This window comes from Falco punctatus, assembly GCF_963210335.1.
Source record: "Falco punctatus genome assembly, chromosome: 14".
NCBI lineage: Eukaryota > Metazoa > Chordata > Aves > Falconiformes > Falconidae > Falco > Falco punctatus.
Window position 1 is genome coordinate 15,543,599 of NC_137594.1, and position 16,532 is coordinate 15,560,130.

The window sequence follows — 16,532 nt, forward strand, 5'->3', positions numbered from 1 at the left end:
CTTACTCATACTTGGACTAGACACCTCAAAGCAGCATACTGTGCATGCTTTGTAAGACAGGCACTGTTCAGGGCACAAAGCAGAGGAGCTAAGGGATCCCAATATGCGATAACACTTAGCCCCTGACATTCAAAAAGCAATCATAGGTAGTTTCTAATTCTTCTGCAGAAGCACCTCTCCCCAGTCCAGAGCTAGAAAAACACGAGCGTCTAAGATTCGGTATTCAGTCACTGATATTAGGAGTCTCACATGCCCAGTAACAGCATCATCTCATCCCCCCTCGTCCCCCACCAAATCTGTTTATCTTGGGCTTGCTGGACTAGAAATATCCAGTTCCCATCTTCAGGAAGGAAAAAAAAACCCACAGTGGTTTTCAGTGCTGGGCCTTAACTGATACTGTAGAGATACGACAGGAATGTTTCTATCTTTTGGCCTTATTTTTCTACTGTAAGGCATTGCAGCTTAGATGAAAAGCTTAAAATGTTTAAGATGTCTGTGACAAATCAAATATATGTTCTGGGGAAGTGATGCCACACCAGCTTGTTGCAAGGGGATTCAAATAATAAGGCCTCTGTGACAACTGAGCACTGCTGCTATTTTTCCTCAGCACCCGTAGGTGGGAGGCTCATGATGGCACACTGCAGTTCTATGCTCTGGAACAAATTATACACAGAGAATAACTGTACACAGGGGAACAAATTCTGATCACACTGTTCACTTGGGAAGAGCTTAGAAATCACATGCATATTCATATGTAAAATTCTAAAAGTGTTTCCCTTCAAATATTGTAAACACACACATTTCAGAAAAGTTTGCATGTGCTGCTTCTTACCTGAACCTATATGTCCTGATCCAGGGATTCCCAGTAACCCACAGATAACACTGCTGAAAACCACTGCGTTAGACCAGTTCCCTAGGCAGTCTGACGAGCTGGGTGAGCTCTGGATTCTTTAATTACACCTCTCAGAGCCCATTCAACAGCTAAATTAAGCAACCTACAAACTCTGCAAGAGACCTTATGCACAGACCTGTTTCCCACTTAAGCCTTCTAAGCTACGGATGCACTCAAGAGAAGAGCTGTACAGCCCTGTTTTATCACCGGGTCTGTATGTGACAAGCCCTCACGCAAACCCTCCGCAACACAGGACCGTCCAAATGAGCAGGGCAAGAAAATGAGGAATCTGTGAACCAGACCATTGAGATTAGCACACAAGAAAGAAACTGGATAGAGCTAGAAACTGTAATTTAACAAGCCTAAACCTGCCCAAAGCCTACATTTTCATCACTCTTGTTACCACAAAGATGAATAATAATACATCAGGACGTAAAAGCCAGAGTTCATTTTTTATAGCTATCTTAAAAACTACAAGTCAATCACAAGTAAAAGCATTAACAGTGTAATAATACAGTTAATCTACCAAACCACCAAAAACATAGTTACAAACCAAGCAAAAACAACTACAGACATATTAAAAAAGTTTAAAGATATTTTTGGTTACAAAAACTTTACTATGGGTAAAAGTCCCTATATGCGATATTTGTTATTATGTTATCTTTGCACACGCCAGGAATAAGTCTCAAAGCAACAGTGCTGAACTAAGGTATGCCAGGTGTCAGCTTCAAAAGTATTAGTTTCTACAACACGAATTACTCAAAAGATTGTGCAAGTTTGAAAAATTTTAACCAACGGAGAGAGTGAAAAGGCAAAAACGTATTTTAATGATTTCCTAGTTCTCGATCAAGAAAAGCTCTGTCCGTGATGGCATCAGGATGCACCGACCTGTTGAAGCAACTATTCTCAAGGCGGTGCTGGGCACACACACACACACACACGCCGCCGAGATCTCCCGAGGGACGCGATTTCCCAGCTCCTACAAAACCAGCGTAAAACACTGCGCAGAACGCAACTGAAGAGTCGCTACCTTTCCCCTTCCTGGTGTTACTTCCCGGCAAGCACGCCCACAGGACTCCCTTCCAGGAACACAGAAGACTGGCGGCCGCTCTCCCCGTCATCGGCCGCCAAGGGGCTCATGGCGCTTCCGCGCAGCGCAGACGGGCTGGGGGCTGCGGGGCGGCTGCCGGGCGCTGCCCCGGCCACCCCCGCCGCGATCCCCAGCGGGAGCCCGCGCCGCTCCGCGCGCTGCTGTCAGCACCTCAGGCCCGAGCCCCCCCATTTACGGCCGCGCACCCCCCGCATCCACCGGCTCCGGCCGAGCTCCGGCCCGGCGCCCCAAAATGGTTCCCCAACGTGCCCCCGCCGGGCCGGCTCCTCCCCCCCCGCGCTGCCCCGCGCCCGGCTCAGCGGCTCCGGCAGAGCGGCCCGCCCGCGCCACTGGCTGCCCCGGGGAGGGGGGCGGGGCCTCCCGCGCCACTGGCTGCCCCGGGGAGGGGGGCGGGGCCTCCCGGGCCACTGGCTGCCCCGGGGAGGGGGGCGGGGCCTCCCGGGCCACTGGCTGCCCCGGGGAGGGGGGCGGGGCCTCCCGGGCCACTGGCTGCCCCGGGGAGGGGGGCGGGGCCGCCCGTCGCTGCCCGGCGGCGCGCAGTGGGGGCGCGCAGGGGGCTGCCATTCGCACTCGAGGGGACGGCCCGGCCCGGCCCTGCCCGGGGCACCGGCGGCCTCCGCCTGCCAGCACCGCCATGCCCCGCCAGCAGCGGCCCGAGGGGCGCCCGGGCCCCGCCTCGCTGCCGGCCCGGAGCCCCCCTGTAGGCGGGCCCCCCAACTCCCTTTACGGGTCACCCGGACACCATTCAGAACCAGCGCCGTTCGTGCTCCACACGCGTCACACCGGTTCTTTTTCAGCTACTTGCAGATCCACCGATCTGACCATCTCCCCTAACGAACTGTTTTTAGGAGCTATAGATTCCATTCCAAACTCTTCTCAGCCATCAATTCCCTTCCTGTTCCTGCTCTTTCACGGATACCTCACTTCCCACCACGGAGCTATGAAGTACCCATCCAACGGGAATCTTCCTCCCATTTGTATAAAGATTATTCAATTAAGCAAAAGCATAACCTCAAGGAACAGACCAGCAGATTTGAAACAATGTGGCACATTCAAATATCCTTATGGACTACTAAAAAATTACAACGGTTATGGACAAAGGAGTTGGAAACCAAGCCAACGCGCTTGCACGATGCACACGCTGGGCTCAGCAAAGCTTTGGCATCACAGAATACCGATGATGGACGGTAAGACCACATCGATAAGTACATAAGTACGAGTTTCAGTGGAGATAACATAACAACACACTATGCTAAACTGTTCCGGTCACATAAGAAGTAAGGCTACAGCACCCGAGCAATGAAAATTATCTTTCAAAATGCTTTCCTACTACTACAGATTCAAGTCCTGTTGCAGGAAGGCTGCGGAAGCTTGTAGCAGCACTACAACACGTACAAGGAACGCCCGGTTACTGTTAACAAAAACTACAGACTCAATACAAGGCATGCTCCTGCTTAACCCCCAGATGTGCAATACACAAACAGCCCCACCAGTGAAAACTCAAGAAAGTTTCCAAGCAAAACAGCAAAGCTGAAGAAAACCAGCGCTGAAATGGCTTTTGAGAAACTAAGAGCACGTTCTGAAGTGTCCGAAACATGCCCTAGGCTTTCCCTCCCGCACCGAAGCAGCTGTCCCCCAAAACACGACCGCAAGCCCTCGGCCAGGTTAGCTAATGCTGTATCTCTCTGCTACACTGCGACATAAGGTACAGTGCTTGAAGAAAGAAAGCCTTTGAAATCCCAGATGGGTAAAAAAATGACAGTGAGAATGGGTAGACACAATCAATTCACTGTTTAAAAGGCTCGGCTGAGGTGCAGACATAAGGAAAGCAGTTTCAAGCGTTCAAAAAGGTGATGTACCTCATAGGCCACAGAATTAACGGTATGTGGAAATAGATTGATACCCTTTTAGCTTCTCATCTTGCAAAGGTGTTAGCTTCAGACACCGTTCTAGAAATCACATCTCCTGCATTTCACTGAAACATGGGACACCTTTGACAAATTCAAGTGAACACCCTCCACTTCTCCAAAATCTTCACTCATATCAAATGAGATTAGACTTTGATTTAACACTGTAATTCGCTTTTGAGAAGGTAACTGAATATTAGTTTTAGGAAAAAACCCACAAAACTTCTGTATAATCATCTTAATGGCGGGGGGTGGGGATGATTATATAACGCTGAAGAGTGGTGCAAGGACAGAAAACAATGCCTTATCACCAATATCTCTGTGTGATGCAGTAAAATCTTTTTCTCAACACCATTTCAGAAGTAATTGAATTCTAAGATTTCCATTCACAAAGCATTCTTACTGCATTACAGCCACCACCAGCAGTACAAGATCTTTCAACTTTTTCAACTGTATACAATCGTATCTGAAAATGAGACTTTTCTTAAAAAAAATATACCCTGTTACAGAGCACTGGAACCATATGAAAAACCCTGACAGGTTACTTTTTTCAAGATGTGACGTAAGTCAAAGAATGTCAAAACCCAAAAGCTAAAGGACCTGTTGAAAGTACTCATTAAACAGGTGTAAATAAGAACTTAAAAGAAGATACAGAAATATTAGTCAGTATTATCAGATACTTGTACAATCCAATATTGGTAACTTCTATACAATATTATAAACAATAAGTACTTGGTAAAATATTATAAACAGTAAATTAAGAAGATTAAAATGTTACCAATACTTCTTCAGCGGCAGAAGGAAGGCTCCATCAATGCAACAGAAAAAAAAAAGAAGTGTATGTATAGCTAGAAACAAGAATGGGGTGTGGCTGTGTGTACACATATCCAAGTACACACAAAGTACCTAACATCATGATCAAGAAACTGCAAGTGTTACTGATACAGAAGGCCCAAGTGATTACTACCTTGAGAATGAAGGTAATTAAAAAGCACATTTTGTTCTGACTAAAAAGGGGTACCAGTGTTTTTTAAGTAGGGAACTTTCTAGCATTTTCTGAAGTAGCAATAGGTTAACTTCATATTCAAAATCCTTAGGATACCATATTTTTGTACCATAGATGCTTAGTTATGAGAAGTCTTAAACTTCCGAGGACAACATCTATAGCGCTACTACAGAAACTCAAGCTTTTCTATTACATGTACTTACTGTTTCTGAAAATAATTTTCCAAGGGATCTACCTTCCCTCTGTCCCCACTTGCACTCGTGATCATCAATGTACAGCAAAAGAGAAGGGGAAACATTTTAGCAGACTCTACCGAAAACATGACATATTGCCCTTACTGTCACCAATCTTACTACACACCAGCAATCAAACACGTATCACAGTAAGAGTATTATGCACAAGTGTCTCAGAGACTAGCTTGCGACTATTTTTTAAAATTAGTTTTTTTCATTTCTATTTACATTTTAAAAAGACATTCTAGGGGCCAAGGCTTTTCCATTTTGAAGTCCATCAAATTATGTCTCTCAGCTCTTGGGAGATGTCAGATCACAAAGACCTGGCATGGTCAATACCAAATGCACATCGGCTCCTGCAAATCTGACAACACTGGACAGACAAATATACATCCCTGCATACACACAGGGCCTCTCCACCTACTGGCCTACTTCAAAACTTTTAGGAAACTTCATGACATAAATTATTAATCAAGTACATAACACAATTTAGTCTCTACACACTCTGGTTTTGATTCACAAATTATGAATTTTTTCAATCCTTCCAGACACTTGTTTTCTTTAATGCCCTTAACTATATACTGTTTGTTATTTCAGACACCTCAGGGTTTCTCTTTTCCTACATAATAACTAAAAGCCAGAGCAATCCAATGTAACACAATATTATAAAACAAGAAAAAAAATTTTACAAAATTGAGAAAGTCTCATGATAACTTCCTTTTCCAAAATGTCATCTATCCAGTTCATCTCCTTTTCATACAAAATTACAACAATTTCCACTACCTTGCAGTGACCCAGCCTGCCTGAAATTGCAGGTAGTAGGTTTTTTTCTTACACCTCAAGCCACTCCCTACTAACCCTTCTTTCCAATCATCAGGAAAGGAAATCCCAATGGATTTATAAATCATGGAATCAGTCATGCTCTTCGTGGCTACCTCCAGCGAACCACCTGACCTTAATGCTCAATGTTTCTGATGCTATCATATATCTTCTCTTGTACACCATACGATCACCAATTGAGTCATTGCTAGTGGGCAATCCAGATCACCTCCAAATTCAACGCATGCTATGCAGTAGATGCAGATAGAAACAGCACCACGCAAACACAAACAATGTTATTACACCCATCGAATTAGTCACCTCTTTCTAATCCAACACAAAAACTTGAGCCTTGTCTAGCACTGTTTGCCTTCTGCTCCATCATTATCACTATTTCACCTGCTTATCTATGCCAGAATATTAAACATCAACAGCTATCAAAGATTTTCTTTCCAACACTTTGTAATGTAAAATTAAGGAGGAACAACCACCACATAAAAATCGTATCAGCAAGCAACTAGTACCATGACTATCGAGTTCATTTTTAAATGCAACAAAGAACTTCCCCAATTTAAAAAACTGAGTAACTGGTACTCTAGCCCACCAGAATTTTCCATATTCTAGAGAATCAAGATCCAAGTTAGCATGGAATATCAGAAACTATACTGCTATGATACTCCATTTTTGCAAAGAAAGCCAAGCTGAGGAACAAAGTTCAGAGAAAAAATGACTAACTGATAAACCATCAAATTTCGTTCTAGAATGAAAACTAGAAATGTCTGATCAATAGCAAAAACCTACATTTGGTTCACTCACTCTTTGCTACATAATCAGAGAGCATCTCAGCTTTCAAGTCTTTATTTACATGTAGCATTAAGTAAGAAAACAGGCTCCTTTGTGAATTCAGATCAATAGCTCATAAAGCAAAATAGGATGCTTATCTCCCCCATCTTTTCAGCTTGGGAGGAGAGGAATCAGTACAGAAAGCAAAAGCTAGGGGTAACATAAAGAAAATTCAAGCTATACTAAAACCAATTTATCAAATGCCACCACTAGAAAAAGTAAACATAGCAATACAGTAAACAAACTGGTATAAGTAACAATAGCAAAAATTGGTGGATATTTGTTGATCTATTATAATCAAGTTAAGCTGCAAACTAGCCAGTCACACCACCTTTTCCATTATATATAGTTAAACAAAAATACAGGGGAAAAGAATCATTCTTTAAATACAAATCAAAACCAAACACTTGCATTAGAAAGATCATGGACCACTTCCAAATTGGACTGTACCATATTCTTCCTTTTTAAAAAGAAATAACTTATCCCCTTGACACTGCTGAAGCCCACCTACTACAAAGAGGCATGAAGATGGTGATACAGAAATACTGCTCAAAGCTGCATACCGCACGCTCGTGCTGGACCTAAAGTGGTGCTCTGTGACAGAAGTCTTCTCTTTTGTACATTCTTTAGCTCTGTATCTTCAATGCCAATATCAGCAGTCAGTCAATAGCCAGAACCTTCCTTGACACATGACACCTGAACCTCCAGCATGTCCACACATGGAACCTATAGCATGATACACTATGGTATGAACTCAAAATCGGCAGCTGTCCCACACTAGCCTTCTCAGATACCAAGCCAAACGTGACTTTCTGCAGCCTGCCATAGTTTGAGCACAGTAAAGTTAACTGAGCTAAAGCAGAAGTACAGGTTTCAAAATAAAGATGTCGGAAACTACATAGTAAATTAAAACTGCGTAAGAAATACAGACGACTAAAGAATAAGTAACAGAGAAAACAGTTTTTATTTCTTAGTAATATCTTATTTCCTTTCACTGTGCACAGAGCACACTGAACTCAGCTGCATCAGGATCATCCTCCAACAATTCAGACCAGTAATTTCTATGAACACAGGTAGACAGTCACCTCTTACAAAGTTCCAGGCATAGCATGTTGCAGTAAAAAGTAAGGCAGGCATACAGGACGATCAGCTACAAAGTGAATTGTAGTAACAGCACCAGAAAAGAAAGCAAATTATTTTTCATGCTACCACATACTACCATTCAGAAGTATCTAAAGCAGGAGCATTTAATTCTGCTCTACAAAATATCATAGATGAGCTCTGTACCCAATTACACTTTATGAGTAAAAAACCAACCAAACAAACAAAAAACCCTCTGTAAATGTTAACAGCAAATCCTACCAGTGTGACAATTTGGGGGCTGTTTCTTTCCTCAGTCTGATTTTGCAAAAACTATATTCTTCACTGCATACTGTAATTGCCAAGCAATATTGCATCACCACCCCTGTGTTTGTGGCAGACACAGGGAAGAGGGTGTGGCATGGAAGCGCCTACCTTAATCCAGTAAGGCTAAACTAAAAGAAGTACCTGTACTCTGATGCATCTCTACAGACAAAGCCTTTCTGTGATAACTATTCCAATTCAAATTCAAGACCTATTTTATGCTCAATAGCTTGCGTGCATAACTAAATAGTACTAGGGAGCAGACCATCAAAACAACCAGACCTGATCAAGGAGCACCTGGCCTATAAAAGAGACTGAGAATGACACAAAAAGACTCTGTAGGAGTTGGGACAGGACTATGTACATCGACGATTTTTATAAAGATCTCTCCATCTTGTGCATTGCTTAGGTTCATACATATTTCCATGTTAAATAATAATTTATTCTTGCAATCCTTCATTTGTTCTGTATTCCTGTATGCAGTCCTGGTGACAGTGGAAAAGAATGGCAATCTGACCTGTGGAGAGTGAACGTGTAAGGGAAGGCTCGGAGAACTGACATACTGATTCCAGAGTACAGAACTTGGTGCCCCAAAGTACGTCAAACATGAAATCTACACAGAAGTACAAAGTACATCCAGCATCACGGAGCACAGAGTGGTGACACTGGAAGCCTAACTTTTAACTCATCAGAAATTAGTATTTTCAGAACTTCTAGCGCTAACCTACACAGAATCTCTAGTCATTTTGAGGAAGAGCTTTTACAAGTTGTGGTTTTTTTTTTTTAAATTCAGATAGTTAATCTTCAGAAGCAAGAACATTTAGCAGAATGTCAGATAAAGATGCCTTTATATTATTGCATACATGCAACACAAAGAATAAAACACATTAATGCTTAAAATGTAAAGGACTGAGTCCATATTTTTTAAATGGGCATTTCTACATTTTGGAAGATTTTCCTACTATGGATAACTAATTCAAAAGGAAAGCTATGGAAGTCTAAGATGGGACACAGATTTTTATATTTTGTTGGTATACTGCAGGCAGAAAACAAAGACCACTGAAATTATTTACAGTGTAACCAACGTAACACCTTAGCAAAAGTGCAAAAACACAGTGGCATTTTCACACTTCCCATGGTTCCAAACTTTTCAGTACTTGATTTCTTTAAATTCCCATCTTCTTGTGTTTCTAGAATCCATTCTTTGAGGCGTATGTACCTCTATTAAAACCAATAGAGTTTAACTGACTTAAAAGTTTTCCCCACTCATCAGTTTTGAATCAACTGTTTCCGTAACGCTGCACAAGTATTCAACTACCACCATTAAAAATCTTTTTTTTAACTGTTACTACAGTGTTGCTCAAACCCTCAGACGGCTACTGACAAGACAAGGTCACACTCCTGCACAAAGCAACAGATCTACTGCTTTTCATGAAAACATGTGTTTTAGAATGTGGCTTTATCTCACAAATAAGAGCACTTTTCCAGCAAGTATTATCAACCCGAGGTGTAACAGAAACGGGTTGAACTGCTGACTCCACAGACCAACATGTTATATGCAAAGATTAAGCATTCCTTGAAACCTTGAAAAAAAGATTAGTGGTACTAGAGCAGTAGTCTGTGGCATGGGAGACCTGTGTTTAGTTCCTGCTCTGTCACAAGTTTCTGAGTCACCACAGGCAAGTACTTCCCTGCCTTTTACAGGCTTTAAAATACCCTGAGTAGCTGTGAGCCTCAGACACTAATGCAAAAGGGAATGAAATAAATTGATAAGGATACTGAATTAACTCTAGACCCTGTTCAAATTTAATTCAGGTTAGTAATAACTAAATATCATTATATGCTAAAGGACACTATGTTAAGTTACTTAACATCTCAGTTTGTACAGTCAGCAACTGTCAAACTTCACTGTTTACTTTCCAACTCCTACTCACAGGATAACTGCCCTTTATCCATTCATATTCTGTACATTAAAAAGATGAATTAAGGAGACACTGGCTACATCCTTCTCCCTAATTCTACTGTATTTAATCTGAAGGCCTCCTGTGACATCAACAACATATTGACATTTTGTGGAAAGCAAATAAAATAACATTTCTTCAGAGGGATCCTTGTATTAAAAAAAAAAAAAAAATCCCTCTGCTTGCTTTGTGAAGATCCAACTACCCAGCTTTTGAAGCAAGTGATTCAAATTCAGCAGAAAAGGAGCTCTCAGGCAAGAGAATTGTATGTTCTTTTAGTGCCATTAAATTCTGATCAGGTATACCTCAAATGCTAAGTAAAACGCATCTACTATTTCACTTATTTGTGTTGCTTCGGAAATGCTTCATGATACACAAAATTAAAATTCAACCATAATCACTCTGAAGTCAGGCCTGAGTCTGCATCAGAAAATAAAACACAAGGTATTATACATGGTTTGGATGTGGCAGGAGTAGATGTTACCCTTCTGCTACTTAATGCTCTTTATCAGCACCTTCAAAATACAGTATCTATCATTATGTCTTTCTCTGCAAAATATTGTCCTCTCTTCTGTTATGTAGTTAAATCGAAACCTGAGTCTATGCTGCAGTGCTGAATTTCAAACACGAAATTCTAACAGTGACTCACTATCTAGAGCACAACTGTAAACTTCAGTACTTATTAGCCTTTTCCTTTTACAGGAGTGTCACAAAAACACATTAGGTTGGAAGATCAAGCATTCAAAAATCAGGAAATAAAAACCCTAAAGTTTCACAGGCAACCCTAAGTCTACTTCCTCATATGCATAATAAGAAACAGCCTTCACGAAATAATCTTTTTTCACACACTAAACTCCTTTAGTAGATGAGCACCTGTACATCCATGGAAGAACTATGATTGTACAAGGAACAACAACTTTTCCTTAAATAGAACACCTGATTTTAAAATAAAGCTGTATAGGGCAGTAGCTGGTTTTAATACGCATAAAAGTGCTTTTAAAATTATTACTTTACAGGTGCTGTTGTAGAAGAACATCTGTCTCAACTTCTATTATGAAATGCATACTTTTTATTTGTAAAATTTCCTTTCTAAAGATTATACTTGACCGAGCACGAAGCCAGACTAAAAATTTATAGTACATCATCAACATCTGCCAGCCAAATCATTCCCTAGTCACACCTATGCAACCAGTCTTCAAATTACATCCTTAATGTACTTGCATAATCACAGATATCAGCCACGTAGAGACGAACCCCACACAAGTAACTCTGAAGCATGTTGACACTTTCATGCACAAAAAAGGGGAAAATTCCTGTGAAAGTCATTTTTACTCTAATGATTTTACATATATAATACATATATATGTGAATATATATTTCAAAATAAACATTCAGAAATCAAAAGATTAGTTGAGCAGAGCATTTACACAACAACTGCACATGCACGTAAGAAGGAAAGGAAAAAGACTTAAGGCTCATATATAGGCAAAAGTGAACAACTTCACATGAACTTTCAAAATAGCTTTAGTTAAACATGAGAAGTTCACACCTGAAAGTGGGGTTATATATGCTTCAATGTGCATTTGTTTGTTGATGCATGTTTGAAACATGATTTCCAAAACAACATTAGATAATTTAAGATTAAAATATTGGATAATAAGATTGTTGCAAATTCCGAGTCCTATTTCTAGTCAAAAAAATGACAGGAGGTAGTGACATTTAAAAAAAATAATAATAATCAGAGAGTCCATTTTCACAGATCTGAGGGCAGGATTAAAGTCTTGGTTCTAAACTGATAACACAACAGTTATAGTCATTACCTTTCAAAGAGAAAGTAGCAACATTACATGTGTTAAAAGTTCTTCTAATAGCACTTTTAAGAATTGCTCAGTTACAGTATTTCTTAAGAGCTTCTGGATACCATTACAAACAACTGAAGAAAATGGTTCACCCGTAGCACAAAGAATAATCCACCAGATACAGGCTCCACAACTCCAAGCACGCACGCTCTGTATGTCAGAGTGCAATTTCACCATTTCTAAAACAAACAAAAGCAAGCTGCCATCAAATGGAATGGTTGCGTTGCCTGCCTTTTACCCATTAGTTTTTTTTCTCTTTAAGGTAACACACCCAGCAAGATCAGTCTTGCACAACTCCAGGAGCGCTTACATTGGCACACCAGGTAGACATCAAAAACATGCTGGCAATGGAGGGCGCGACTATTCTCTCTTAGCTGTAAGCCTGCACTTCCAGTGATCCCCAGCATTCCCACAATGACAGAGGATGACACCTCTTGCAGCAGCAGTGGCTCTTATGTTACCATGCAGCAAGCTTCTCTGGGAAGTTGGCCATATAACAGTTACCCATTCCTCACAGGCCATTAAGTTTTCAACAAAACTTGGGACAAAACTCAGTGCATTTCTCATGCACATTGGTGACAGCAACACTGCAAGTTATCACTGGTAGCCTGGACAGAAACTGTCTTTAGCTACTGCAGAACTGTAGCCTGGACATGCTATAGCTTGTGAAATGCTACATCTTCTTTCCTAACACTTGATGAGTTAACAGCAACTAATCACGTATTTTAGAAACAATATTAACTGACCTTTAGAAAAATCACAGGAAAAACTAACTTTTAAAACCCACTTGAAATTAGTACCTACACCACATTTCAGCATAAAGCAACATGTGCCAAGATTTTAAAAAAAGAACTCAGAAACCTCGTATTTCAGTTGTCAACCTCTTGCAAAATACAAGAGACACAGAACTTTCCCTCGTGAAAGATCTGTAATACAGAGTAAACTGAAACAACAAAGATAAGCCTTTTAATACACCTATATTACTAAGCTAGACAACAGCTCTACCAAGCTTTACATAAAGGAATTTATTTTCAAGCTTTCCTTTTCTTAATTGCACACTAAATTGTCTTAAAATACTCATGCTACAGTGAAAGCCTTTTCAACCTTTTGACAACCTTTACATTAGCAAAATTTAACATACAATTTTCCTTCATATATAGTTTTCCTTTGACATATTTCACATGAACACATATTTGAAAATAACACTTAAAAAGTGTGGCATTCAAAATGTTCCTCCTTTACAGCGCTCAAAAAACCAAATACAAACACTGACAAACTACTGTGGTCTTTCATCAAAGACTAAATGAATTTTTGCTGTGTTTAGTACTGTATGCAAGAACTGTAGAAAATAACTTTATTAACTTACAAGACTTAATGCCACACAAACCAAAGTTCAAAGAACTGCAGTTTCACTTTGGAGGAACTGATGACTAATTCTCTAAGCAGCGGAAGTTATCACTACACTCTCCTCGGTTTTCTTCATGTCTCAGCAAGGTCATCAATTGTTACAAGAAAACATAAAACCTGTTTCTAGATAAGGCAAGCAAAAAAAGAAATGGTCAACAATTTTCTGTAGATGAATTTGCTGTTCTTTTTACGTCAATTTCCCTGTAGGCATATATCCAGAGTAATTTTTTAAAATGCATTTCCAGATGCAAAAGGGCAAACACAGTCTTCACCATTCAAAAAAATATTTAACTTCCCCACTAAAAACACAGCCAACCTCAGCTTCTGTATTCAGTTTCTACAAACAAGTCAAAATCAGAAGCACACCATTTGGTTAGCTTATCTTTTTTATTATCTAGCACTTTATCTGATTAAAGTACTGTGGAATTAGTAACCAAATCTCTCATTATTACTGTGGTATCACAAAGAATTGCCATTTTTTAGATTAATTCAAACGGACATATATTTAAAACACTTACCCTGGGCATTACAGAGATATAGTATGTAGTCTGGATTAGAACTAGAAAATACATACGTATATTGTGTGGCATAAAACTGAAGAGTATTAAGAGGGCATTAATGCTAGGTTTTGTCTTCTTTCTTTACCTAGCACAGTTAACAGCTAAACACACTATAGCACGGTATAAAACAACCCCAAGTCAATGACTTGTGAATATTTTTGTTACATGCAATTAAGTCCTAACAGGAAATACTCAGGTAAACCTGCAGTAACATCTACCAGTAGCAACACAGTATACAGGCACATCTCTCCATTTCTAGTCCACGATGTGACACTGTACACAGAAGACATGTATCAAAATTGTATTTGTCTCATGACATTGTACATTTAAGACATGAACAGTATGTACACTTCGAAAGGGTAGACTGCTTACCGCCTATTTTTTTTGTTAAAGAAACAAAACATTTTATTCAAGATAACAATATGTCTCTGCCTGTTGTGTGCTTCTGTTAAGAGTCAAAAGGGGTATCTCTTACTATCCTTTTTTTAATCACAACTAGTTTACACTTTTCTAAAGGCTCATTTTCCCTCAAAAACCAAAGCAACACTTTTAAAAACCCAGTAAAGACCATCCCCTGCATTTACAATGTTCATAATGTTTAAGACTCTAAACTTCAGAGAAGAGATCCTAAGCTTTAGGCCCTAAGTGATGGTTGAACTAGAGCTTGCCAGCATCCTTACTTCACTGCTAGTGTTTATCTGCAGCAGGTAGCACTTAACAGCACCAACCAGGGCTTCAATTCAGGTAACTTCAGTCAGCAGCTGGAAACAGAATTTTCACTTCAGCTTTCTGCAGACTGGGTACATGCATCACAACCTCAGAACAGAGTTCCTCACATGTGTCCAGAATTTTCACATACCATTCATTTACCTTGCCTATTCTGGTTCATCTTAGCTCCTGAAAATATGACAACCATTAAAGCAAAACATGCACTGATAACCTTTTTGGCAAAACTCAGTCCAACTTTTAAAGCTGACAGTTACAAGAGTACAAACACTATTAGAAGCAGAAATATAGAGCAAAGTGATTCTAACTCAAAATTAAAACCAGCACGTTTCTCATAAAAGTTGCACGCACAGTCTTCCAGAATGTTTCATGAGAATACCAGAATTCATAAAACTGTCCTACTTGATTTCTTTGAGTTTTCAGACCCGAATGAGCTGCTTCCTACGTGAATATGCACACGCTCCCCCCTCTTCCACATTAGAGGCAGGTGTCTGACATCTGAGCAGTATTCTCTTTCTCAATTCACACTAAACAGACAGCAGCAACTGTACTCAAACCTAAGTATGGAAAGTACTTGTGTTATTTAAAATATTTACTTTCCTCAGTTCACACCTACTTAGCTGGAGCCACTGAATTTCTGAGCTATCTCCTCTAGTACAGTCTAATTAGACCACAGCATTAAAATCTTACCAACAGAAATAAGAGATTAATGGACAAGAAACTTACCCATAACATGCACTTCAGTACCAAAATGCTCATCGTTTTATCAGTTTCAGAATTCTTGGGTCACAACAGATTGCTAAAACTATACCACTGATGGATGACTCTTATCCTTCTGCTTTCCTTTATAATTTTTCACCACTGTGAAAAGTGCTAAAGCTATTTAAGGACATGAGCTTCCACTGAAGTTAATGCAATTATCATTTCTAGCACTCAATTTTTACATCAATGTTACAATGTGGAACAAATGATGAAAGTAGAACTAATCGATTTATTATTTAGGCATACTCCCCAAAGTTACTTTCTGCAACAGATGACTAGCCCAGAGATCCAAGTTTTATCCTAAAAGCTTCTGTATTAGTCTACCTGTCCTCAAACAGCTCACATCTTCTTGAAGACCAGCTTAAATAGCTTAGGGTTGAGAACAGCCCCTTCCACCATTCCTCCCTCTCTGGAAGGCATCGCATTAGCCTCATTAGAAGGGACATAAACAGACAACTGAAACCATGTCCCACGTGTGGAATATCCCACGTCCTTCATGACCTAGTCCAATTAGCTATGAGCTTCCTAACATCCACTCATCTGCTGCGTTAAAGAAATTAAGTCATTTTATCTATATGAGTAAACTGCTTATTACGGAGTAAAGGCAGTATTTGCCCAGACTGGTTGGAACAGACTGAAGAGAGAACACTGGAGAAATATTTATGTTTACAAATAAAATGCGAGCTTATAATAGATGTGCCACCAGTTCACCACCGGAAAAGAAACTTGGTTCTCCTCCTGAAACAACGCTTCGAATGCTTTGCCTTACGCTACAAACGCTATTGTTTCCTGTCCTTTTAAACCACAGAAAAGAAGAAAGCACGTCTCCAGCCCTTTTATCTGGCGGGGGAACCCGTAGGCCGAGCGAGAATCTTCCCCACTGCTTGCTCTCACCGGATTAGAGCAGAGGGAGACGGCAGCCTTCCCAGGAAATGTCACAGAGGGGCACCCAGCGGCCCATCTACTCCTGCAACCTGTTTCCTGCGGCGGCTGGGCCCGCCAGGACGCAGGCGGCGAGGGGCGCCGCGGGGGCCCGGAGCCG

At 40.5% G+C, this 16,532-nt stretch overlaps 1 protein-coding gene across 7 annotated transcripts in view; it reads right to left on the minus strand.

Moving 5' to 3' along the window:
- The window catches only part of SIAH1 (siah E3 ubiquitin protein ligase 1), a 64,997-nt gene that overhangs the window by 5,872 nt on the left and 42,593 nt on the right, over positions 1-16,532 (minus strand). Inside the window, exon 1 of one of the 7 annotated variants that reach the window (XM_080410877.1) lies at positions 8,174-16,341. The exons of 3 other annotated variants lie outside the window; for them this stretch is intronic. Coding sequence is in view for 1 of the 4 variants with exons in the window: in XM_080410873.1 (XP_080266999.1) it covers positions 1,923-2,013 (91 nt within the window). In the remaining 3 variants the exon portion in view is untranslated. 3 more of the 7 variants (XM_080410873.1, XM_080410879.1, XM_080410878.1) reach the window with 3 other exon arrangements.